The sequence below is a fragment of the Chrysemys picta genome, chromosome 1 (genome assembly GCF_011386835.1).
Source record: "Chrysemys picta bellii isolate R12L10 chromosome 1, ASM1138683v2, whole genome shotgun sequence".
Taxonomy (NCBI): Eukaryota; Metazoa; Chordata; order Testudines; family Emydidae; genus Chrysemys; species Chrysemys picta.
In genome coordinates, this window is record NC_088791.1 from 88,905,874 (window position 1) to 88,931,182 (window position 25,309).

Consider the following 25,309-nt stretch of genomic DNA (forward strand, 5'->3'; position numbering starts at 1 on the left):
GCCAGCTCTCCTGAACTTCTTTTTCCTTTAGAGTTTTTTCCCATGGGATCTTGCCTACCAGCTCTTTGAGTTTTTTATAGTCTGCCTTTCTGAAGTCCATTGTTCTTATTCTGCTGCTCTCACTTCTTCCTTTCCTTACAATCATGAAAAGTGTCATTTCATGACCGCTTTCACCCAAACTGCCTTCCACCTTCAGATTTGCTACCAATTCCTCCCTGTTGATTAGAATCAAGTCTAAAATGGCTATCCCCCTGGTTACTTCCTCCACTTTCGGGAATAAGAAGTTGCCCCCAATACACTCCAAGAATTTATTGGAATGGGCAGGTCATGAAACAGTGTCGCTCTAAAACTTTACAGACTTGGCCACTGATCCTGCAATGTGTTATGTGTGGGCAGAGCCCTGCAGAGACGTGCTGAATTCAGTGGGATTCTGCATGGACATGGAATTCTACCCTTGTGCAGTTCCCCACTCATTATTGATCTTTCTTCCCACTTGATCAGTCACAGGGACCTTTAATTATTTGTTTTGCCAGATAAGAGCCAATGGTCACAAAATGTTCCTCTTTTTAGAACAATTCTGATTGGAGAATATTGGTGCTCAAGTGAGTTTAATACCCCCCAAAATACCTTCCATCTCTCAGAACAGAAGAGTTGTTTATTTTTCAGACAAATACAGGACAAATACAGTGAAAAGGTCACTATCCAACCATGTTACACATCCTCTCCCTGCTGCTTATCCTAGCCCTGAAGGGACTGTCTACAGATGAAGGTAAATGTTATTTAGAGATTATTCTTTTATTTCCCCCCTCCCTGTTATCTAATTATTTTAGTGGGAAGCAGGGCCGGCTCCAGGGTTTTGGCCGCCCCAAGCAGCCAAAACCAAAAAAAAAAAAAAAAAAAGCCGCGGCAGCGATCGTGATCGCGATCTGCGGCGGCAATTCGGCGAGAGGTCCTTCACTCCGAGCCGGAGTGAGGGACCGTCCGCCGAATTGCCGCCGAATACCTGGACCTGCCACCCCTCTCCCGACCGGCCGCCCCAAGCACCTGCTTGAGAAGCTGGTGCCTGGAGCCGGCCCTGGTGGGAAGGATTCCTATAAGCAGGCCAAGTCCACCACTACCAGACACAGCTACAGAACCATGTTGCTGTACCCTCTTACATGCCATCTGTTTTCTCTGATATCATTGACAGTCTTGATCATGATCCTGCAAGACGCTCTGAGCTCCCAAATGCAGACAATGGGATGCACTCCCCTATCCCAAGATCTTCTAGCTAAAATGTTTCCCTGAAAAGAATTTTACAATATTGTCAGCTATTCTTTCAGCTTGTATCTGGGAAAGTGCTCCCATAAGAATTTCTCTGCCAGTGCAAACAGGGTTTGTCATTCAAAACTTTAAGCTCACCTGCAGTAAGACAGGATATTCCTGATTATTTTCTGCAGTCCCGGAAGTGGTACTTGAAGGTGTAGCATCCCAGTCCAGCATCTATGACAAATACGGAAACCCTGGCAATGCCATTGATGGGTCCCCGTCCAGTGATTACCTGAGAGGAAAATGTAGTCACACGGACTTAGATATTAATCCATGGTGGACACTGGATTTGAGAGCGAGGGTTCAAGTGTTCAGAGTAAAGATCACCAATCGAGGAGACTGTTGTGAAGAGCGGCTAAACGGGGCTGAAATCCGAATTGGGAGCTCGCCGGAGAGAGGTGGCAGAACGAATCCCAGGTAATATGCTCTGATGGTCTGAATGAAAGTGCTTGAGCGCATAGAAGGAAATGGAGTGGAAGTGATTAGAACAGATCTCAAATGGTTTTGTTGTTCATAATGGTTTTAACTAAGCTATGCTCAGTTCCCATTGACCAGTACAACTGCCTGTGTTCATACCGTGTGTGTGTGTGTTTAACATGCTTTAAAATGGTTTCTATCAAGTATGATGTGTAATTGGGGTTTTAGAGGCTACAAACAATTTCCTCACCTCTCCTGCTAGTAATTGCATGATCAACTTTTTGCTCTCTTAAGACCCTTGATGCAGCACAAACCCCAGCATTCATGCCGAGTCCTGCATGGTACTATTGTGTGTGAGCACACAGGTCCAAACTAGTAGCTCCTGAATCAAGATTGGGCCTTTAATTAGACTTTCACAGTTTCTTTCTCAGAATTGCTTTCCCATGGGACATTGATGTAATGAATTTACAGGATTGATTTAAAGAAAGCTGTTGTTTAAAATGATTCAGCATCAGATTCTGCCACTCTTATGAGTGTTTCCTGGAAACTCCTTGAGGAGTGAGGTACTACCCAATGTGAGTAAAGGTGGCAGAATTTGGCCCTAAAGATCCTCATGCCAAACTTGTAGAATCAACCTTATCTCTAGCACTACTACAGCCGACACTAGAGTAAATAGTCTGCTTGTGTTGTTCTGCCTTAATAGTAATTCATTGTTTAACAAATAACTGAGGAAAAATAGGATGATGATTACATTTATTTGCTGAATTATGGGGCCAGTTTGTATTTTTCATTCCCCCCCCCCCCCGGTGATCTGAGCTCTTGTTGTTGTCAAAGTATAATAATAATGGCTATTAATCTGCTTCATTTCCAGATGTGCCCATATTGACTCCATGGGCCGTGGGGAAACACGCTCATTTGACTGTGAAGGAATGCAAGGGCAGTATGTGACTGTGACCATCCCAGGCACAGAAAAATACCTCACGTTGTGTGAAGTCCAAGTGTTTGGTCTACCAGTAAATTCTTCTGGTAAGTAGAGCATTGCCCCAGTGGAATGTATTGACTTGTATTCAGCTGCATGGCTCCCCTTGGCTGGAGAGAATCAGATCTACATAGAAGTGTGTACATGCACCACTGCTTTCTGATCAATGGAATTAAACATACTCAGGTGTGTGGTGTGCTGAAAAGGACACACCAGAAATGTGAGAAAGCTTTTTCTGCTGCAAAGAGAGTTCTGATGAGGTTTGTGAGTGAAGTCTTCAATTTGACAGTGACCACTGAGACGGTAAACAAAGTGTGAGATGCCTGGAACTGTGTAAAGATTGGCATGAATGTTGTCCTACATTTTTAAAGAACAGTTTGTGTCTGTCTTTGGCTTTCTCTGGCTGTGCCCATACTAGCACTTTTGTTAGTAAAACTTATGTCGCTTGGGGCTGTGAAAAAAACACACCCAGATGGACATACGCTACACTGACAGAAGCATAGGCACTGACTTCTGCTCGCGCTGGTGGGTGCTCGACCCGCCTCTGCTCCTGGCCCTGCCCCGACTTGACCCCTGTCCCGCCCCCATTCCAACCCTGTCCCCAAAGTCCCTGCCCCAATTCCGCCCCCTTCCTGCCCCTATTCCGACTCCTTCCCCCAATCTCCACTCTGGCCCTGCCTCTTCCCTGCCTCCTCCCCTGAGCGCTCCACGTTCCCACTCCTCCCCCATCCATCCCTCCCGGTGGCAAGTGCAGGGAGGTAGGTGGAGGAGCGGGGACGCGACGAGCTCAGGGGAGGAGACAGAGGAGGAGGTGAGGTGGGATGGGGGCTGGGGAGGGGAGCTTGGCTGCCAGTGGGTGCAGAGCACCCATTAATTTCTCCCTTTGGGTGCTCCAGCCCCGGAGCACCCATGGAGTCGGTGCCTATGGACAGAAGCTCTCCCCCTGACATAGCTACCACCGCTCATTGGGGGTGGTTTCATTATGACAATGGGAGAGCTCTCTCCCGTCGGCTTAGAGCGGCTACCTGGGAGACTTTACAGCGGCGCAACTGCATCATTACAGCTGTGCTGCTGTAAGGCCTCTAGTGTAGACATAGCCTCCGTTTCCTTCCATCTTTTTCCTTGGCTTCCCTTGTGTTCTGTGCCTTATGCTTGGGTTCTGGCTTTAGTGGCTGCTTCTGGGAATTTTTGTTTGTTTGTTTAATTTTCCTTCTCCGTTCTCACATACTCATTTTAAAAAAACTCCAGTTCCTGAAAGACAGCAATTTATTACTTGATTTTTTTTCTGCTTCCCAGCTGTTGATGTTTACAGATGTCTACAGATATCCTGAAACTGACTGTGCACAAAATACTGTCAAATACACAAAGGGCTTGCACTTACTCTCATTGGAGTCAGTGACAAAACCCTCCTGGACTTAGTGTAAAACTAAGCCCAGTGTAAACAAACGGGGGGAAATAATCTTAGCTGTTACTCATTACCAAAGTAACATACAAAATTGCAGACAAATATGTGATTTTTTTTTCTAGTTGACGATGTCCATTTAACTAAGAAACTAGGTTTGTGGCTTACAATGCCATTGGGAAATATTAACCCTAAAATGGTGCTAACAATCCTGAAACTGTTTTTGTCTCCTAAGGTATTTTCAGAGGAGTCAGGAGCCCAAATCCCAGTGAATTCTAGTGGGCTTTGGATGACTGACTGCCTTCTTTAGTCCTTTGAAAATTCTGGACTAAAGAACATTACTATCATTTTGAATTGCCTGGCATTGTTGCTGAATGAAGATAGTAGGTGGGCCTAAAAAGTTTGTCGGCTTGTAGGTCCTCCTGTCACCTGTGAGAACGGTAGACAATCAATAGGTGAAAAAAGAAGAACAGGAGGACTTGTGGCACCTTAGAGACTAACAAATTTATTAGAGCATAAGCTTTCGTGGACTACAGCCCACTTCTTCGGATGCATATGCATCCGAAGAAGTGGGCTGTAGTCCACGAAAGCTTATGCTCTAATAAATTTGTTAGTCTCTAAGGTGCCACAAGTCCTCCTGTTCTTCTTTTTGCGGATACAGACTAACACGGCTGCTACTCTGAAATCAATAGGTGGAGGCACCATGTGGAGCCAGGTTGGCTCTGTGCTAACCTTGGACTAAGGGTCTGGCTATACTGGAGCCAGAAGGTGTAAATTCCAGCTCGAGGAGACATTCCCACTCTAGCTCTGCACTAAAAATAGAAGTGTAGCCATAGCGGCACAAGCGTGGGAGGGGCTAAGTGCCCCGAGCACGAACCTCTGGTCTTAGATAGAATCATATTTTCAGCAGCTAGCGCTTCTCAGAGCTAACATGAATATGTCTCGTAAAGCTGGAAATTACACCTTCCAGCCCCCGTGTAGACATACCCTAAATTCCTTCTTTATCACCGCTGTTGCACCAGCCTCCAAGATGAGCTCCTTTTCTCTCTCAGGGACTCCGCTGCTCCATGCCATCAGGTGAGTCCTTTTTATGATCCCACTTAAAATGAGGGTGAGCCCCTAGACCAGACTGTTTGGTGCACAATCCTTAGCACAAAAGCAGGATGCTGCCACCAAAGGCTGGGTGTAATTGGTCTCTATTCTGGAGCTGGTGCAAGCTCTCTGCTCTCTACAGGCAAGTTGGCTGGCTGACCCTCTTGAGCCAGTCACACGTCTGAGAGAAGTGTAGGGTAGGAGTAAAGCAATGGAATGACTGTTTCAGCTTCATTAATGGATATTCTAAATGTAGGTGTGTATGACAGAAGAGATCCCAGAAGTAGGTGAATTCCTTCCCAGACTCACCTTCACTTTATATTAGAGATCCAGAAGAAATGCATATAAGTCTTAGTTTGTTTCACTGGCCATTTTTGTGCACTGCTATCAGGCAGGCAGACTGGGGAGTTAGTTTTAGAGCTGGTTGGAACATTCTTGACTAAATGAAATTTTGTTGAAGTACAGTATGTGATTTTGTCAAAGCCAAAACAGATCGGTTTTGACAGATATTTCACTGGGAAGGGTGTTGTGGGGGGGGAGGGCAGTTGTTTTTTGTTTATGTCCAGGGCTCTTTGGTTACTTCTGACCAGAGAGAGTCTGACTCAAATTGAAAAGTTCAGGTTGTCAATCTGAAAATGGATGTCACACAATTCTGTTTAGTGAAAAAATTCAAAAGGTTATGGGGTTTTGTTCATTCCAATGTGGAACAAAAACAAATTCAGAAACCTCAAAAGTTGCTGCAAAATGGAATTACCGTCCTCTGGACAGCACTAGTTTGTGTCACTCAGGATGGAAACTGAATATTTTTTGTTTGCTTTTGCTTTTATTTTCATTCTTTTGTAGACTTCATGCTCAATGAAACTCTGGGTCCAAGGATCCCCAATGGAGGTAAGTTAGAATCTTATAAAAGAGATGAAATGTGATGCAATAGGCCTGGTCTACTTTGCTTGCTTCACTTCTATTTCTTCAGCTAGATGTCTCCAGAACCAGAAGTGATTCTGTTGGGCAAGAGGAGAATCATCAAACCCAACTCTGTCTTCTCCCTTTGTCCTGACTTTTCTTTCTCCTTTTCTCACATCTTCCTTGTCTGTAAATCAGCCTCTTATCACCTCCAGAACTTTGCCAATATATGCCACTGGCTTGATTTCACTTTTGATACAAACTTCATTCAGCTTTGCCTTCACCTCTTCACACTCTTTAAGTTTTGCAACTCCTTTTGGATCTTAGCAGTTACAGAAGGAAAAGACCTGTTAGATTATAGCCTATCTTCCTGCCAATGCATAATATAATCATTAGCATTCATCTAGTGTTTTACATCTTCAAAGTTCAGTATGTAGATTAATTACATGTATTAATTATTATTAATAAACATAGCCACTCATTATAGAACTTATTAGATATTAAAGGGATGCCATCAACTTGAGAGCCAGTCAATTTCAAAATACGAGTTAAAAGTAACTAGATGTTTACAATCTAATTTTCTTGTTTTTAAAATGTTTTTCCCCTTCCTTGTTGCTGTGTGAGCAATGCATCCAAACAGATGAAATAGACTAATTGTATGGGGAGACCATGAAATTCATGGTATTGTTATCCCTTTTACCCGAGTGGTTAGCCAGTATTTGGAGTCTTGTGGGTTGTTGACATTACAAGAAGAAATTGATTATGGAGTCAGGTATTTCTTTGGAGCAATCCTGTTTATTTACGAGGCATTTACACAGAGTTCTGTTTCCCAGAACACAGTAGGAATTAAACAGCAGGAGGCAGTTTCCTTGCTCACAGTTCCAAACCACTGTCCAGCCAGCACTCTGCCCAAAAAGCTCTCCCTCTTGGCTTTGTCTTGTTGGAAGAGCTCCTCTTGCTGTCTCCTTGGCTTTCCTGCTGCCTTCTCTGCCTCCTTCTACTTCTTCTCACAGATGCACACACCTCCACCAAACAATACCCAGCCAATTGTATAGGTATTCAGTTGCCAGTGAAACCCCTCCAATCATATAGCTTAGCTTCTAACCAGCCTTGCGTATGGTCTGTGTTTTATTTGTGGCCCCTCTTGTTTCAGTTATCTTACTCCAAAAACTGCTTACCTTTGTCCTAAACAAAGGGCAGCTATCACAGCCACCAGTTTGTCATGTTCCACCCAATCTCCATCATAACAGTATACAAAGGGTGTCAAATGCACAAAATAAAGAGAAAAATAGAGAACAGAGAAGACTATTTTTCCTGTAGTCTCTTTCAGTTCAAGTAAACGTAAGTGTTAGTAAGTAAACAATTTTCACAGAAAAATCAGATTTTTTTTTTAAAGCTGACATACCTGTGAGCAGATCCTAGAATAGAGCTTAGCCAAATGGTGAAGAGATGGTCTTCCCAGATTTCCAGATCCTGGAATATGCAGATTGCTGCTGCCCATTTTCTCCCATGTGCACTGAAGCATTGACTTTTTCTCATTTCAAAAAGGAGTAGATCAAAGCGTACTGGGGAACTTTTGGAGCACAGTAGCAGGGTCCACCCAGCCAGTTAGTGTGTGGTATATACTACTGTGTCATAGATTTACCCCCTAGTTTGTCACACACTAACTGTTTTTCTAGACGAGCCCTTTAATCTCCCCACAACCTGCACAAATGCCTTCTCTGGCCCCCATTCACTTCAAGGTCCAGTTCAAAACTTCCATGGACTTATTCCAGCCACACATCCAGACTGTGAGCCAGATTCTCAACTGCACCCAGTCTCTGCTGGGCACGAGGGAGTGGGCTGGGGCTCACTGATTCTCGGAAAGGTACTAAACCAAATCTAGCTCAAAGGAGTTCAAAGCAGCTCTCAGACTATGCCAGGTAGCAATGGCCCCTGTTGAGAATCAATGGAGCACAGGTGCAGCACGCCTGCCCCACCCTCTCTGACTCCAGCATGCCCCCTGCTCTCAGACCACGAGATGGGGGTGAAGTAGGAGCCAGCTGTGCCAGGGCCATGCCACTGAAGACTCCGTCATTCTGCGGGAATTCTCAGCTGGGGAGATCTGACCTATTTTGATCTCTTTGCAGTTCAAGAGTCACGTAAATGGGCTGGATCCCCCCCTTATTTCATTTAATTCTTCTCGCCACATCAGAACCAGCCATTCCACTTCTCTGGCCCTTCCCATAACGTTGCCACCGTTAGTGTAAAAGTCTTCTCCTCTACAGCTCCTGCCTTTCTGAAGCTTGCTCACCAGCTTCTGTGCATTTTTCATGAACTCTCCTTATTTTAGGGTGACCAGATGTCCTGATTTTATAGGGACAGTCCCGATTTTTGGGTCTTTTTCTTATATAGGCTCCTCTTACCCCTCACCCCCTGTCCCGATTTTTCACATTTGCTGTCTGGTCACCCTACCTTATTTCAAATTTCATATGAAAACACCTTGTCCTGGGCCTATATTTTCCCAGTCCCTTTCTCTCCATTATTATTTAACTCTTTACCTTTATTATCTAACTCTGTCAGCATTTTGAGAGGGACTCTGCCCCAATTAAAGTGTCACTGTGTTACAAGAGAGTCCAAGGCAGACACAGGCTACAGAGAGCAATAGATTCAGAGGTGAGGTCTATATCTCGAGCCTAGTGATCATAACCAGGAAGTGGGAACCTTGCATGGGTAAAGTGAGGTTTCTCTGTTATGCCTGCCTGGGGAAAGCAGCAGAGAGAAAACGTGGGCTGTGCTCTAGGACTGGGAACAAGGACCAGGCAATCGGATAAATGATCCTTGTCCTCAAATGCATCTTGTGGCTCTTGCTCTGCTTAATTTTTCAGATCGTTTTGAAACTGACATATGGATCACCCTGAATAACTCCAGAGCAGGTAAATCTTGGAGGTTTTTTTCAACAGGATACTGGGTTTCTGAGCAAATCATCGTTGTGGTGTCGGCTACGTCCCCTGCTACAGCCTTACTGGGAAAGTAGAAATTTCTCTCTCTTTGTGGGAAAAATCATAAGTCCCCACTGGAATAGTTCACTTTCCATTTGTACAGTTTTGATCAGGGCTGTCTGGCCTTCAGGTAATTTTTAGCCCTGTAGAAGAGTCCTTGGATTGGAGGAATTGGGCAACAGGAGCTACAGAAATGCGCTCTATATCTGAACCACAAAGGTGACATTTGTAATGTAAATTGCAATTCAAAATTAATGTTGTCCTTTAAGTGCTGGACTGGCAGCCCCCGAAGACTGAAGTACTCTTTTGATCCCTGAGCAGAGAGCAGCCAGAGTTTCCCCCACGTAGTTCCTCACTCTCGCCCCAAGGTGCTTTAACCTGATGGGGTGGGAGTGGTAGGGGCGGGCTTCATAGGGGTAATAGGAAAGTTCAGTTTCCAGTCCCATTCAATCCTTGGCTTCTCTCTGCTGAAACTGCAAGTGGTGACGGGAGCTGTGAATTGAACTCCTGTCCTTGAGGAACTCTGACTCGTTAATTCAGTGCATTTTATAAACTGCCACGTTTCCCCGCTGCAGTGATAATCCAGCTGTTCCTACTCTAGCACTTCTCTCCAAAGCAGGTGATGCATAAGAACTGTGTTTGTTGTTTTACAGCTCCTAATGTAGCCCTGGGGAAAACAGCTTCCCAGTCCAGCGCCGGAGAGATTGAGGACAATCCTATGAGGGCCATTGATGGATCTTTATTGAACCGTTCCCCGAGCCAAGAGTGCTCACAAACACGCAGAGATTTCCAGCCATGGTGGACAGTGGATTTGAGCGCAACATTCATTGTGTCCTCAGTGGCGATCACAAATCAAGGTGACTGTTGCAAAGAGAGGATCAATGGTGCAGAGATTCGGATTGGGAACTCACCAGAGCTTGGTGGGACACTGAATCCCAGGTACTGATCTATTGTAGTTTGTGGAAGTATTTGAGCATGTAGAGGAAAACTGAATGAAAGTGACTGGGTACCTTTCCATGAGCCCAGGTTTTATGTGCAGTCTTTTCCACACTCCTGCAAAGTGGTGAAAAGTCGGTCTTCTCAGATGGTCATTTTCTGTGTGTGATAATTATTATCTAAGCCTTGTGCATCAATCAAGTCAAAAACCTGTTAACTTTGCAGTTATGTTTGCTAATCAAAACCCACCAAAGTCAAGAAATATGTAAAGTAGTATTGTACTAATAATGCTGGAGCACTTACAAACAAGGAGGCCAGATCTGGTGCCCTTACTCCAGGTGAGCTGCACCTTACAATGGAAAATTACCGTATGTTGTGTGAGAACACACCCCTGAGAAGTCACGGTAATTAAATGTTAAGCAAAACTGCACTCACTGGACACAGGAATGTTGTGTTTAACTTTGTGTCAGTGGGTCATGAATAACCCAGCTGACATGATGAGAGCGATAGTCCTTGCATATAGCTAAGGCCTGATTCTTGTCTATATTAAGGCCCCTTTATATTGCTCTGACAGCAATTTACACTCACTTTAAGAGATTTTACACTGTCAACAGCATAAAGTGGCCTCAGTGTACATCAGAATCAGTCCCCGTCTTGCTAGTTACCACAGCTCCCCAAAGTCATGTTCTGACACAATGTAATTTTCCAATGTAGACTAGTCCCTAGACGATGCTCCAACCCTTCCTGCCATTGCTTTCTTCTTGTTCTCTCAGATTAGGAGCCACACAGGTTATCAAACAATTTCTTAATAGGTAGCTAAGGAACATGTTTTAATAGTGATGGAACAGACTGCCAAGGCAAGTGTGGATTCTCCATTTCTTGAGGTCTTCAGATTAGGACTGGCTGCCTTTCTGGAAGTTAGGCTTTAGCCAGACACAAGTTAGTGGGCTCAATACAGGGGTAACTGGGTGCAATGTAATGGTCTGTGATATACGGGAGTTCAAACTAGATGACCTAATGGTCCCTTCTGGCCTTAAACTCTATGGATAAGAAGTATTGCTGCAGAATGCAGTGCAGTTCAGAGAAGGCAGGGCTTCAGCCTCTTCTGCCCCTCATGCCCTTACTTTCCCAGCCAGACACTCTGTCCTGCAGAGCCCCTAAAACAACAGCTGGACAAGATGAAGAGCTAGAGAATGACAATAAAATAGTCTTTTGTTGTTGTAGTTCCTTTAAAAAAATGATGCAATGCAGAGAATTATGCAGCATTGTGACTGAAAAATCAATTCTTTGGTTTTCTGGGTGGCTACGAAGCACATGGGGGCCCTGTTTTTGTGGTAACCATGCTTATCTTGACTTTTACATTCTTAACCATACTATTGCATGAATGGTGGTCATGTTTCACTGACTTCATGTTAATAGCTACATCACTTAAGAAAATCATTAACAGAAACACTTTTAAGTGATCAACTGATTCTCATGGCTGGGACATTTGAAAAGGCATAAGGATTTTAGGAACCAGATCCTTTAGGCCCTTTTGAAAATCCCAGCTAACGTGCTTATTTCAGTGCATGAGCATACAAGAGACAGGAGCTTTCATTCCACAGATACAGACTTCATGGCGCTAGTCCTCGCTCAGGTTCACAATGCATAACAGCTCTTTTACCACTCTCCTGTTCATTTCCAGATGTGCTACAGTTGAGTCCATGGAGCTTGGGCAAACACTCTCATTTGATTGTCATGGAATGCAAGGGCGTTATGTGACTGTGACCATCCCAAGGCGAGCTGAGTACCTGACTCTGTGTGAAGTGCAAGTGTTTGGTCTGCCATTGATTTTCCCTGGTGAGTACAGTTACTGAATTCACACACAATAGATTTGTAGCTGTGTTTGGGGAAAGTGAACCCCAAAATTCTACTGGAGCCCTGTGCAGAGGGAGTTAAGAATGAGCATAAAACACTATCAGTGGGGTAAGTGAGTAAAAAAATTCTGATTTAAGGCTTGTCTATACAGAGAATTCATGCATAGTAAGATGGGGTGTAAATCTACAGCACACTAGCTGTCATGCACTAAAACTTCCATAGTGCACTTTGATCTACTCCCTGTATATGCTCCCTTTGCACAGATGTGAATGACTACACAGGGTGCCAGGCAGTGGAGAATCAGGACCATTGTCTTTTCATAGGAAAGTAGGGTCAAGGCCAAAGCACTGAAAGGGGATATCTACATCCAAAAGAAGTACATTGGGAGATCTCCCATGGATACTGGAACTGATTGACCTTAGGGGGCCTGCTCTCCAGCTTTTCTTTGATATGCTTCACTAGGTCTTTTGGTGCTGTTATTGTCCACCTTGGCCTTCAGCCTTCCTTTCCAGCCTATTCATCGCATCACTGGCAGCCGCATTAATGGAGTCCTTATGCCCAACAGTGCCAGCCAGGGACAAATAATTTCAGCCAGATGGAAAACACCAGACTGAGCTGAGTGAGGGGAGGATATCAGTGGGATGAAATGCAGTGCCAGACTGACCAGAGAAAAAAGGTTCTGGGTCATTTGACTTTCACATACAGGGCTTTGGTTAAATGAGCGATGATACATTTCTGCAGAATTATTTAGTTCTATGCAAAAGGTAGACAAGCACCATATACTTCAGAGGCAAGGTGTTGGGTGCAGCGTAATGAAAAGTATACCAGCAATGTTAAGGCGTGATGTGGCACAACAAAGCCCCGTGCCATGGGCACAATGTTCAATACCCAATGGAAAACATTTATCTTGGTGGCGGTGGGGATGATCACCCACATAACACTATAAATCTTCAAAGTAATGTACAAGCAATTAAGTCTATAGACAGATCCCCTCAGTTTTGTGTTAGATCACAAAATCAGCGTCTGGGTCCAGTGCTCTGGAACCCTCACAGGAGAGACTTGTATGTAATGCATCCCTGAGCAGAGCCGGCTCCAGGCGCCAGCCTGGCAAGCAGGTGCGTGGGGCGGCCGCTCCGGAGAGGGATGGCAGGTCCAGCTATTTGGCAGCAATTCGGCGGACGGTCCCTCACTCCCGCTCGGAGCGAAGGACCTTCCACCGAATTGCTGCCGCAGATTGCGATCGCGGCTTTTTTTTTTTTTTTTTTTTTGGCTGTTTGGGGCGGCCAAAACCCTGGAGCTGGCTCTGGCCTTGAGCCAAAGGAAAGCTTGGATAAGGGAGCGATTCTGAGACACCAAATAGTAACTACATGTCCAGGGGCAAAATTTTTGATTCAGGCATCTTTTTTCTTTTGAAAAGTGCCCCAGTACATAAGAACACACACATTCACGCTTCCCTTCTGCTACGTGACCAGCTCTGGTAACAATTTGGGTTTTTTAACTCTGTTGCAGGTGAAACACTCCGAGCACAAAAGACAACAACAGGAGGTAAATGCTGCCAATTTGATATGGTTGATGGAATAGAGCTAGACAGACTGGAGTCTATGTTCACGTGGCACAGGCCTGCAGAGCGACTATTCAGCATGTGCTTTATAGAACCTAGAACAGTGATTTTCAAACTGCGGGTCGCGACCCAGTACTGGGTCACAGAATGTAAGGCACTGAGTCACAGCAGCTCTGCTCAGCACTGCCAACCGGGCCGTTAAAAGTCCCGTCGGTGGTACTGCCCGGCTCAGGCAGGCTAGTCCCTACCTCTTCTGACACCGCGCTGCGCTCCAGAAGTAGCCAGCAGCAGGTCCGGTTCCTAGGCGGGGGGGGCCACAGGTCTCCACGCGCTGCCCCTGCCCCGATTCCGCACTCCCATTGGCCAGTTCCTGGGGCGAGCTGGGGGGAGGCGGTGCCTGCAGGCAAGAGCTGCGCGGTGCCAGATCTGTTGCTGGCCATTTCTGGGGCAGAACGCGGTCCGCGGTGCCAGGACAGGCAAGAAGCCTGCCTTAGCATTCCCCCTGTGCCGCTGACCGGCAGATGCCCAAGTTAAGCCCATGCCCCAACCTCACGCCCCAATCCCCTGCCCCAGGCATGAGGCCCCCCAAAACCTGGAGCCCCTTCCTGCACTCCAAACCCCTCATCCCTGGCCCCAGCCCAGAGCCTACACCCCCAGCCCAGACCCCCTCCCTCACCCCAACTCCCTGCCCCAGCCCAGAGCCCCCTCCCACACCCTGAACCCCTCATTCCAGGCCCCACCCCTCAGCCCTCACTCCCATACTCCAACCCTCTGCTCCAGCCCTGAGCCCCTCCCACACCCCAAATCCCTCATCCCCAGCTCCATTGGGTCGTGGGCATCAACAATTTTCTTCAACTGGGTTGCCAGAAAAAAAGTTTGAAAACCACTGACCTAGAACACATGCTTTATAGCAGGGGTCGGCAACGTTTGGCACGCGGCTCGCCAGGGTAAGCACCCTAGTGGGCCGGGCCAGTTTATTTACCTGCTGATGCGGCAGGTTCGGCCGATCGCAGCCCCCACTCACCACAGTTCGCCGTCCCGGGCCAATGGGAGCAGCGGGAAGCGGCGCAGGCGTGGGATGTGCTGGCCGCGGCTTCCCGCTGCCCCCATTGGCCTGGGACGGCGAATCGCAGACAGTGGGGGCCGCAATCGGCCAAACGTGCCGCGTCAGCAGGTAAATAAACTGGCCCGGCCCGCTAGGGTGCTTACCTGGCGAGCCGCGTGCCAAATGTTGCCGACCCCTGCTTTATAGTCTCAACCTGTAATAGAGAGCACAAATATACCATGTGTTATTCTACACATATATGGAAAAATGCCTAGCCCTATAAATAATGCTACTAACCTATAGCAGGTAACAATAATATTTTGCATTCATACAGTGCATTTCATCCAAGGATTTCAAAGTATTTTGCCGAGGTGGGTGTTATATGTTTAGAAAGGAAACCTGAAGAACCCAGAAATTAAACAATTTGACCAGACTATCAGAGCAAGTCAGTGGCAAGTCTCCAAGTTTCCTGACTCTTAATCACTGTAACCACTAGACAGTTTCTGCCTACTTGTTCAGCTCCTGTCTATATGCAGAGCATGCTGAAACTGCAAATCTCCATCACATTGCTAATACACACTTATAGTGAGCACTGATAAACAGTGCCTGTGAAAGGGTGAAGAAGCCTTTTGGGAACTGAGTAAATAAATCTTCTCAGAATATACAACAGGAGAAGTCTCATCATTAGTTCACAAGGTGTTGGGGTGTATACAGGTTGCCAGGACTGCACAGGTAGCATAGGCTGCTACTTGGGAGGAGTGCTTCCTCTTCACCCTGGCTGAAATCCTAGCCCTATTGAAGTCAATGTCAAACTTCACTTCAATAGGGTCAGAATTTCACCCTGTGTTCCTGGCCAGGTTGAATAGTTTGCTTTCTAGCCTGTATGGCCACAGAGAGACTGCCAAGACTCATTAGTAAGGCTTCGTTATAGTCACGGGTATTTTTAGTAAAAGTCATGGAGGTCACAGGCAGTAAACAAAAATTCACGCCTCGTGACCTGTCCAGGACTTGTACCATATACCCCTGACTAAATCTTGGGGGAGGGGGTAGCGTGGGGGTGCTGCGGGTGCTCGTAGGGGGGGAGCCCAAGGGGCACCACAGGCGCTAGGGGGGCAGCCTGGGGATGCCATGGGTACGTGGGGGGGCAGTCCGGGGTCACAACAGCTGCTCAGGCGGGGGCAGCCCGGGATTGCCGCTGGTGCTGGCAGGGTCCCTGCTGATGCTGGAGGGAGATTGGCGGGGCTGGCAGGCTTCCTACCTGGCTCCTCACAGCTCCCCGGAAGCGGCAACATGTCCCTTCCTCAGCTCCTAGCTCCGTGTGCTGCCCCCGTCCCAAGCATCGGCTCCGGAGCTCCCATTTGCTGGAAACCACGGCCAATGGGAGCTGCGGGGCAGGCAGCGCGTGGAGCTGGAGCTGAGGGAGGGACATGTCATTGCATCTGGGGAGCTGTCCAAGGTAAGCACCACCCAGAGCCCTCACCCCCTCCCGCACCCCAAACTCCAGCCCTGAGCCCTCTCCGACACCGAAACTCCTGCTGCTCCTGGGGAGGGGGTGGCCCAAGACTGCCCCAGCAATAGTCGGTGCAGCTGGCCCAGGCAGCCCCCTGGCCAGTCACATCACCCGGCTGCTGCAGAAGTCACAAAGGTCCCAGAAAGTCACGGAGCCATGACCTCCGTGACAAACTCGCAGCCTTACCCATTAGTAAACCAACCAGGCATGGCAGACAGCGTCGGATTATGCTGCCCAGCCCATCAGAGAGTGTTTACATGGTGAGCCTGGCGCATGGGGGGGGGGGGGGGGGAGAGGAAAGCGGGCAGGGTCGGCCACCCCCACCCAGTTTTGCTGCTTGGCTTGTACTGAGCATGCTCACATGGACTGAGCATGCTCAGTAACACTGCTAAAGCTGGCTGCCCTCACTCCGCCCCCCACTATTGGCAGGCATGGATTGCCTCAAGAGTCTGTGACAGGAGCCAGGATAATCTGGGACAATTCGCAATGTTTGATAAGGTTTTTCAGACCTCATTTAAGCTCAGCCATACGAAATACAATATAGCTGGTGCTTGCAGACTGGAATGCAGCACATCTTAGTCTCCAGCTTTCCCTTTACTAACACTTCATAGAGGTTTTGAGTTATCTTTTCAGCTCTACCTGCCAATAGCACACACCAATACCATCTATCCAGAGTACACCCTAATATCACGTCAGAGGGAGAGTGCACACGTGTATAGTGCTGCCTATAGCAAGCATGCCAATAACATATTGTGACAGGCCTTGATTCAGGAAAGTGCTGAAGCACATGCTTAAGGCCATCCCTATTCAGGAGAGCACCTAAACATGTGCTTAAAGTTAAGTCCTGTCCTGGAAAAGGGAGGCTTTCCTGAACTGGGGCCATAGCAAGCAAGTCAATGTCCCCTATAGTGAGCAACTATAAAGTGAGTTGAGTGAAATCCCGGTCCCATTGAAGTCAATGTTAAAACTCCCATTGACTTCAATGGGGCAGGATATCACTGCTTGAGAAGAGGCGAGGAAAAGAGTTGCCAGTCCTCCACAGTGTTCTGCAGATCACTGATTCTATTAGGAAGGGCAGCCAGCCAGCCAGTTTTCAGTAAAAGATGTAGCTAAATTGAGTGAGATTAACCCATGCTACGTAGAGCCTCATGGAGGTATCTGACATCCCAGAGGCCAGGCTGTCCAGTCTGTGCTGAGAAGTGGCTTAGCTTGGCTTGACAGTAACCATGTGGCATGGCATTTGCCAGCTGTCCCTCAATACTAGAGACCGGATAAATAAGGATCAGGAGATAGCTGAAGTAGGTCTCTGCCTTATGACTATGATAAGCTAGATCTTGACTGGTTTAATCTACTTTATTTTGCAGCTGTGGGCATGGGAGTATTTCTTTCAATAAAATGTGTAGATCTTTGGCTGTTTCCTTATTTTGCCATTAAAGAGTTGCATTTTGTATCTCTTGGCACTAACTCTTATGTGTTCTTGGGCTGATTACCTTGATGAAGCTACTAGTCTCCCTGGTACTGCACCTGTAATAATTTCACAACCAAGTGTCTTTCTTTCCAGTCCCAAATGTAGCACCACATGGTATTGCCTCCCAGTCCAGCATATATATGTACTCCTATACGGCTCAGAATGCTAACGATGGCTCTTTATCTGCCGACGTTTTGATGGGACAGTGTACCCACACACGTAAAGAGTGGTCACCCTGGTGGAGGCTGGATTTGAAATCAGAGCATAAAATCTTCTCTGTTGCACTAACAAACCGAGGAGACTGTTGCAAGAGTCGGATAAACAGTGCTGAGATCCGGATTGGGAACTCTAACGAACGAGGTGGAATAAAGAATCCAAGGTATCCCTCCTAATCTTGAGCTGTCATTGCATGAACATACCAAAGTCAAACTAGGGTGACCAGATGTCCCAATTTTATAGGGACAGTCCTGATATTTGGGGCTTTTTCTTATATAGGCTCCTATTACCCCCCACCGCCGTCCCAATTTTTCACACTTGCTATCTGGTCACCCTAAGTCAAACTCACAATGGGCCAAAGAAATATGGAATGAATTAGAAGCTGTTTCTTTTTCCCTTACTAAATACTAGTTATGGCTAGAGCAACAGCTCTGGAGAATGAAATTTTATCCATAGAATGCATGCAGTGGCCATACATATATTGCCTATATCATTTGCTACCACCTTAATGTGGAGGGACCATTAAAGAAGTAAGAAGGGGTTTTGGTCTCCATGCCTAGTTCAGTTCCTGGTCTTTTCTAGGACTCTCAACCATTCTATCAATTAGTGCCAGTTGTTGTGGTGGTTTTTATGATGAGGATGCCCATCCACTAGGAACTGGATTGAGCTCACTAACTCATTCTGGACTCATTCACAACTCCAGCGTGAAGGTTGCAAGATGTTTTCCATTCTATGGCCTGTTTTCCTGCCCACTCTAACTTACAGACAAAAATGTAGTTTTCAGATTGTTTTCTGCTTAGTCCCAGCCCAAAGGGAAAAGTTTGAAGCAAATAGAACTAGCAATTTTTTTAGTGCTGAGAATGAAAAAAGGAGCATATGTCTGTCTTTTGTGCAACCCTAACTCAAAATGCAACATCTTCTAAAAATTCAAATTGGTCATGGATTTAGTTATCCATGTATAGTGCAACAGCTCATTATCTTTTAATCAGAGTGCTATTCTTTCCAGATGTGGGACAGTTTTCCGCATGGATTATGAGGAAACCCTCTCATTTGACTGTGAAGGAATGCAAGGGCGGTATGTGACAGTGACCATTCCCGGGCGAGCTGAATACCTCAGTCTGTGTGAAGTGCAGGTCTTTGGTCTGCCTCTGAGTCCTTTAAGTGAGTACATTGCTGAAAATCATAATGTTGATGCAAGGATAGAGATGCAAAAAACAATAAGATTTATCAATCAGATGTAAAGCTTCCCTCAGGCTAATGTCTTCCCTACACTGGAGGTTTGCCTCCATCCCAGCCATCACTAGCCACCAACCAGGTAGCAGCACCAGTGCAAACCCATAGTGTAGACAAGCTCAACCGCAATTTGCATGAGTGCCACTTATCTCTCCTTGAAAGCAGTTTGCTCTCCCTATGCTTGGCATTTGGACGGATGCAGTTACACTGTTGTCCACCCACCAGTGGCTGGAGTTGAGGAAGATTCTCGTTGTTTGTAGGCAAGGCCTGCAGCCAATGTAATTCTCCCACTGCTGAGAGGTGAACTTCTTGAATGATTAGCCTTAGTTTCTGTTGTGTAACTTAAATCTTAATGAGGACTCAGTGTTTAATTACCAAAATCCAGTCTTCTGGATTCTTTTCATGTCCATTCACACACACGCTGATGCAATGATTTCTGACAAAGTCCCAAGGGTGATTGAACTGAAAGAGTGCAGAATATAGGGATGGAGAAGCAAATAATCAAACTTGTGTTATCCTACTTATTTCTGTGCCAGAAGGAAGGTTACAATGTAATTTCCTTTAGAGACAAACTTAGCCTAACAGCACTATCTTAATATAAATAATAATCAAGCATCATAATCAGAACTGCTGATTTAACTCTATTCAGACAGGATTTGTCTCTTTTTAACCCAGTGGTAACTTAAAATTACATTTTTAAGACTGTGCCCTTTTGGTTGCTAGCCAACCTTCTGTACGCCTTGTTCCAGCAAAGCATTTTGGCATGTATATAAATTTAAGTACTTGATTACTCCCTATCAAAATTGATAGAACTGCTCACATGCTTGATGTTTTGCATGTGTTTAAGTGCTTTGCTGGGTCAGAGTTTTAATTAAAGACCCTGTGAAAGGATGATTTTGCAGGTGGTGATTATAATATTTTTATGGGATTGAAAACCTGCTTCTGAAACTAGAGGTGAAAAGGTAAACTGTTAGTTGCTTCCAAAATGGACTTTTGCAAGATGGAAACGCTTAACCTGCATTGGGGAGAAATGGTTCTTAGAGTCTGAAATGACGAGAGAGTAATTCAATTTGCTGCTTACAAACAAAAGAAAGAAAACATCTTTTGGATCACAGGAGTTACAAAAGAGAAAGTGATGTCTAATCTCAATAGACTGGAGCTGGCCCATATACAAGTAGGAAGGGACCCACTATGCTAAATAGTTGAAGGTAATTTGTTTACCTCCAAATAATAGAAGGTAAGAACAATACTGTACCTCTCATATTTCTCAGGCTACCTGAGCTTTGAGGCTGACTGGCTGATGCCACTTCCCAAAACTAGCCCTGAACCGAATCCAGTAAAACAGAAACGTAGGTCAGGTTAATTAAAACGCACACACTCAAAACTTAGGCTACATGAAGATCAATTCCTCATTTAATGAAGAATATTAGGAAATGCTGCAGTTCTGGATATGTAGGAAAAGGCAAGTAATAGATGTGGATGGTGTTTATTGTATGCCCAGGATGAGACAAAGAATTTTAACTCTAGAAATTCTAGTTCAGGGGTAGGCAACCTATGGCATGCATGCCAAAGGCGGCACGCGAGCTGATTTTCAGTGGCTCTCACACTGCCCAGGTCCTGGCCACCGGTCCAGGGGGCTCTGCATTTTAATTTAATTTTAAATTAAGCTTCTTAAACATTTTAAAAACCTTATTTACTTTATATACAACAATAGTTTAGTTATATATTATAGACTTATAGAAAGAGACCTTCTAAAAACGTTAAAATGTATGACTGGCACGCAAAACCTTAAATCAGAGTGAATAAATGAAGACTCGGCACATCACTTCTGAAAGGTTGCCGACCCCTGTTCTAATTAAACACCTCATTGTGCAGAACTAACTGGCAACAATGTGAAATAAATCCCTGTTTTATTACTTGAAATATACTTTGCAAATTTAAGTCTCTTTACTTAGCTGGTGGATGGTCCCTTAGACTGAAGATGCTCTTCCCAGTTTAATTAATAGCAGCCATCTGAACTGGTTGTTCCTGGAAACTGGGACCTTTGAGAGGCTGGTGAGGCCAAAGATTTTAGAACATCTTCCCAGGAAATGGCTTTACACCAGGGGATGGTTCCACTGGCTCTTGCCTGGAGTGGGGTACAAAGCAGATTTGTATTCCTGGATAAATGAAAAACATAACCTTAGTGGGTAATTTTCATGTATCTATGCTGCCATCAAACCACTGCTTCATCTGTATCATTACCTGGGGCATAGAATTCTCTCTCCTCAACATTAGTTATAACCCAGTGACAGCAAGTTAGCACAGGTTGATCACTGTTCTCCACAGTTCTGATTCTTTATAATCTATAAAGTAATTGTCAGAAAACTATGGAGATTTACAGGTTTGTTCTTATTTCTAGTGTTTTAAATTATGCACTAAGGAAAAAACAGCAGATCAAAATCAGGAGTGGAAAATACAGTATGTAAACACTTACTACAGGAGCATATATGTGATATACACACACTCTTTCTCTCTCCCTCTGTAGTATGAATAGATTATCAGTCTCCCAGATCACCCAAAGTCCTCTTCGTCCACTGTTTATACAGATGACTGGAGCCACCCTATTGATCACCCTTCCTTTCCCAAGCTTTGTCAGGAAGGAGTTGTGCAGATCTGCATCTCCATTTCCCCTTTCCTATGGGTTTACAAGGCAGGGCAAATTATTTCCCCATATGTGTTCTTCACCCATCCCCAGGGAAACACAGCATCTTCTCTGTCTAGTGGGTAATGAATAAGATTCAGTTGAAAGTTAGGCAGGATGACTCCATGATGTCACCCAAGATTCCACACTACATAACGTTTCAAATTCTCTGTAGTAATAGAAGATACCAGGGGCCAAATTCTGATTTCAGTCAAATTTGGCTTCAGGGAGTAGGCAGGCTGGCTTCAGGTCACTTTCAGTGAGAACATCTCGTTCATTATTACCCCAGTGTTCATGTGGCAGTCAAGATCACTGCAGATCCCCTTGGTTCACTTTAATACCATTCCTCCTAAAAAGCTTATGCTTCTTCCCCACATACACAGTGCTAAAGCACATGGAGAGGGAGCGTTGTTCTACACTCCATGGGATCATGGTTGCTTTTATACAGGAAAGAGAATAATGAGAACGAACACACAGAAGAGAACAATGAAAAATGGTAGAACTCTGGAGAAAAGAGAAAGGAGGGAGAGAAGCAAATACAGATTTTGAAAGGAGAGAGAAGAAAAACTGGGAGATGGAAAGGAAAAAAGATAACAAAAGATAGACGTGTGTGTTTTTATTAAACAAAGAAGGTGTTTGAAGTATTGCTGATGCTCTCGATTTATGCTGCTTTCAATAGTATCCGAAAGGATTTTAAAGACAATGGTTCTGCCGTCCTGGGAATACCTCTAGCACAGGGGTTTCCCTGGGTGCTTCTAGCCACTTAACCTTCCCCCAAACATCCTCCCTATCCCCCCAAGCTTTCTGTGCCACCACCTCTCACAGTCCCCAATGTAGAAGGCATCCTGTGGAAAGGGGACGTGACTGAAGAACAGATTCACTGTGGCTAGTCTCAGGTACAACAGTGGCCCCTAAGGACTGTGGTGGGCAGCCACGCATAAATTATTAGGGCATCTCTGAGGTTATTTTAATTTATGCCAGGAGCCAGGTAGATCCCCACAAAAGCACCAGATTGTGGGGAGCTACATATGTGGAATAAAGCCACCTTGCTCCTATTCCCACCCCATGCCTATATGGAGCAGAGCCTCCTTCAAAGAGTAATGACACTTCACACTTTATATAGTACAGGGGTTGACAACCTCTGGCACGCGGCTCACCAGGGTAAGCACCCTGGTGGCCCGGGCCAGTTTGTTTACCTGCCACATCCGCAGGTTCGGCTGATTATGGCTCCCACTGGCCATGGTTCACCGCTCCAGGCCAATGGGGGCTGCAGGAAGCCGCGGCCAGCACATCCCTCAGCCCGCGCCGCTTTCCGCAGCCCCCATTAGCCTGGAGCGGCGAACCGCGGCCAGTGGGAGCCGCGATCGGCTGGACCTGCAGACCTAGCAGGTAAACAAACTGGCCCGGCCTGCCAGGGGGCTTACTCTGGCAAGCCGCGTGCCAGAGGTTGCTGACCCCTGATATAGTACTTTCATCTGTGGGTCTCAGAGCAGTTTAAAAGCATTAGGTGCTGCTACCTCTCGTGCCCCCTTGAGGTATGCAAGTAGTTTTATTCTCCTTTTACAAGTGGGGGGAAATGAGGTGGAAAAAGGATAAGTTATGTATCCATGTTCAAAGGATGAGTCAGTGCAAGATTGAAAATAAAACGTAGGGCTCCTGATCCCAGCCCCTTAACCTACCCCCCAACTTTCTCTTCTCAGTCTTAATTATGTTGTTTGCAATGGCAGTGCTATACTCACATTATTATTTATTTACTCCCTATTGTAACATGCTGCCCCTGCATTGGTGGTCAGCAGCAAACCCAAGACCTCTACACCTAAAAGCATGAGCTTCTATTGACTATCTCCTCGAGGAGTAGAGAGAGCTAGAGCCCTGCAAATCTGCGGATATTCGGTTTTATACCCGGGGACCATGTTTGCAGATCATGGATCAAATGCGGATGCAAATTTTGTAGCTGGGCAGGGCTCTAGGGAGAGGCACGGGAGAGTGTGGGTTACACTATAACAATTTTAAAGGTCTAGTTTTGGGCCCAAACTCTGTGACAGTGTCCCTTTAAGTTATGTCAAGTTTAAGATATATCAGTGATCATTTGTATCTTGCATTATCTGTAGCAAAAACCTCTGATTTTCTTCCTCTTTATCAGTTTCTGTTCTTTTTTTTTAAAGCTTCCACCACAGACTCCCCTTTGCCCTCAAAGGGGAGAAAAGGCTCACGTAAGTACTGTTATCCTTTTCTCTGTTTCTCAGTGGCAGGGGTTATTATTATTATCTTGTACCATAGAGCCTTGTAGCTCTAGTGACAGACCAGGACCCCATTGTGCTAGGTGCTGTACAAACACAGAACAAAAAGATGGTCTCTGCCCTCTAAGAGTTTACAATCTAAGTATAAGACAAGAGACAGCCACTGGACCATCCTTCCTCCTAATATACTTGAGTAGATGCCTTTTTGAATGGGTGATCTCATCAAAGCCCAGCCACCTCAGAACACCTCAAGGTTCACCCATCACTTATTACGACTGAGCATGATCACACAACCCTCCCCAGGATGACACACCATTTGGCAATACTTGTTCAAACCACCCTATCATGCAGCACAAAGGCTGTGAAGGAGAATGAATGAAATCCCATCCTGAAAATGAAATCCTTTTCTCTTCAGCTGGTATCACACACTGAGTTTGAAAGGTGGACACATGTTTGTGGAGGGTTCTTCATTACTTCTGGACATGTTGTCTTACTCACATTCTGTCTTCTTTCCTGATCTTATTCTGATCAAACCCATTCATTCCTCAAAGAGGGTCAGGTGATGGAAGAATTACAGTTGCTGTGGGATAGGTGTGATTATAACTAGCTATGATTTCTGTCCTAGGTCTCCTTGGCAAAGCCTTTATTTTCCCAGAAGAAACAGACACTAGCTATGTTGTCCTGTCTCCAGCACAGCCCTTGAGTCTTGGAGCATTCACACTTTGCATGAAAGTGGCCTCAGAGTTACCGCCCAATCGGGAAATCATTCTTTTCTCCTACCGCACCACGTACTATGACGAACTCAATGTGTGGCAAGAGTTTAATGGCACCTTTAGTTTGTACCTGAGTGGTCCTGGAGTGCACTTCACCCTCCCCAAACTCAACACCTTTGGGAGTCACATGTGTGTGACCTGGGAATCCAAATCTGGTCTCACAGCCTTTTGGGTAAATGGTAAAAGGAGCTTAAGAAAAGTGCTGAGACCAGGGCATAGGATCCAACCACAGGGCATTGTCATGTTGGGGCAAGATCCAGACACATTCTGGGGCAGCTTTGAGAAGGCCCAAAGCTTTGTGGGAGAAATAAGTGACCTTTATATGTGGGACCATGTCTTATCACCCTCCATTATCCAGAATGTTTACCTGGACCACTCATTTCCCAAGGGAAATATTTTTGATTGGAAATCATTATCATATAAGTGTACGGGAAATGTGATTGTGCCATCCAAACTGTAACTGGAGTGTAATGTGAATGAAAGGGCTTCTGACATTCTTTGTTTCATTTCTCCTACGTGTGCACAAGAAATAAAACAGAACAAGGAATAGAGTGGAAAACTCTAGAAATTTGTAGGTGTTTTTTTTTACAAGATAGAAATTAGAGATGGCAAAGCCCTTATAGACAGCTTAGTTCCATGCTCACACATGTTAATGCCAATCTTGTATCTAAAGTCTATGCAGATTTGTGGTGCAAAGATTTGCAATGA

General features: G+C 45.6%; 1 protein-coding gene across 1 annotated transcript; it reads left to right on the forward strand.

Moving 5' to 3' along the window:
• Positions 1–609: 609 nt before the first annotated feature.
• LOC101942071 (pentraxin fusion protein-like) lies at positions 610–25,169 on the forward strand. The gene is made up of 12 exons (XM_065562127.1): positions 610–769; positions 1,440–1,725; positions 2,597–2,751; positions 6,042–6,086; positions 8,966–9,013; positions 9,733–10,018; positions 11,700–11,854; positions 13,382–13,417; positions 17,550–17,835; positions 18,679–18,833; positions 23,754–23,801; positions 24,454–25,169. Exons 1-12 carry the CDS (start codon positions 709–711, stop codon positions 25,059–25,061), a joined length of 2,169 nt encoding a protein of 722 aa, XP_065418199.1. The 5' UTR covers positions 610–708; the 3' UTR covers positions 25,062–25,169.
• The last annotated feature ends 140 nt before the right edge of the window (positions 25,170–25,309 follow it).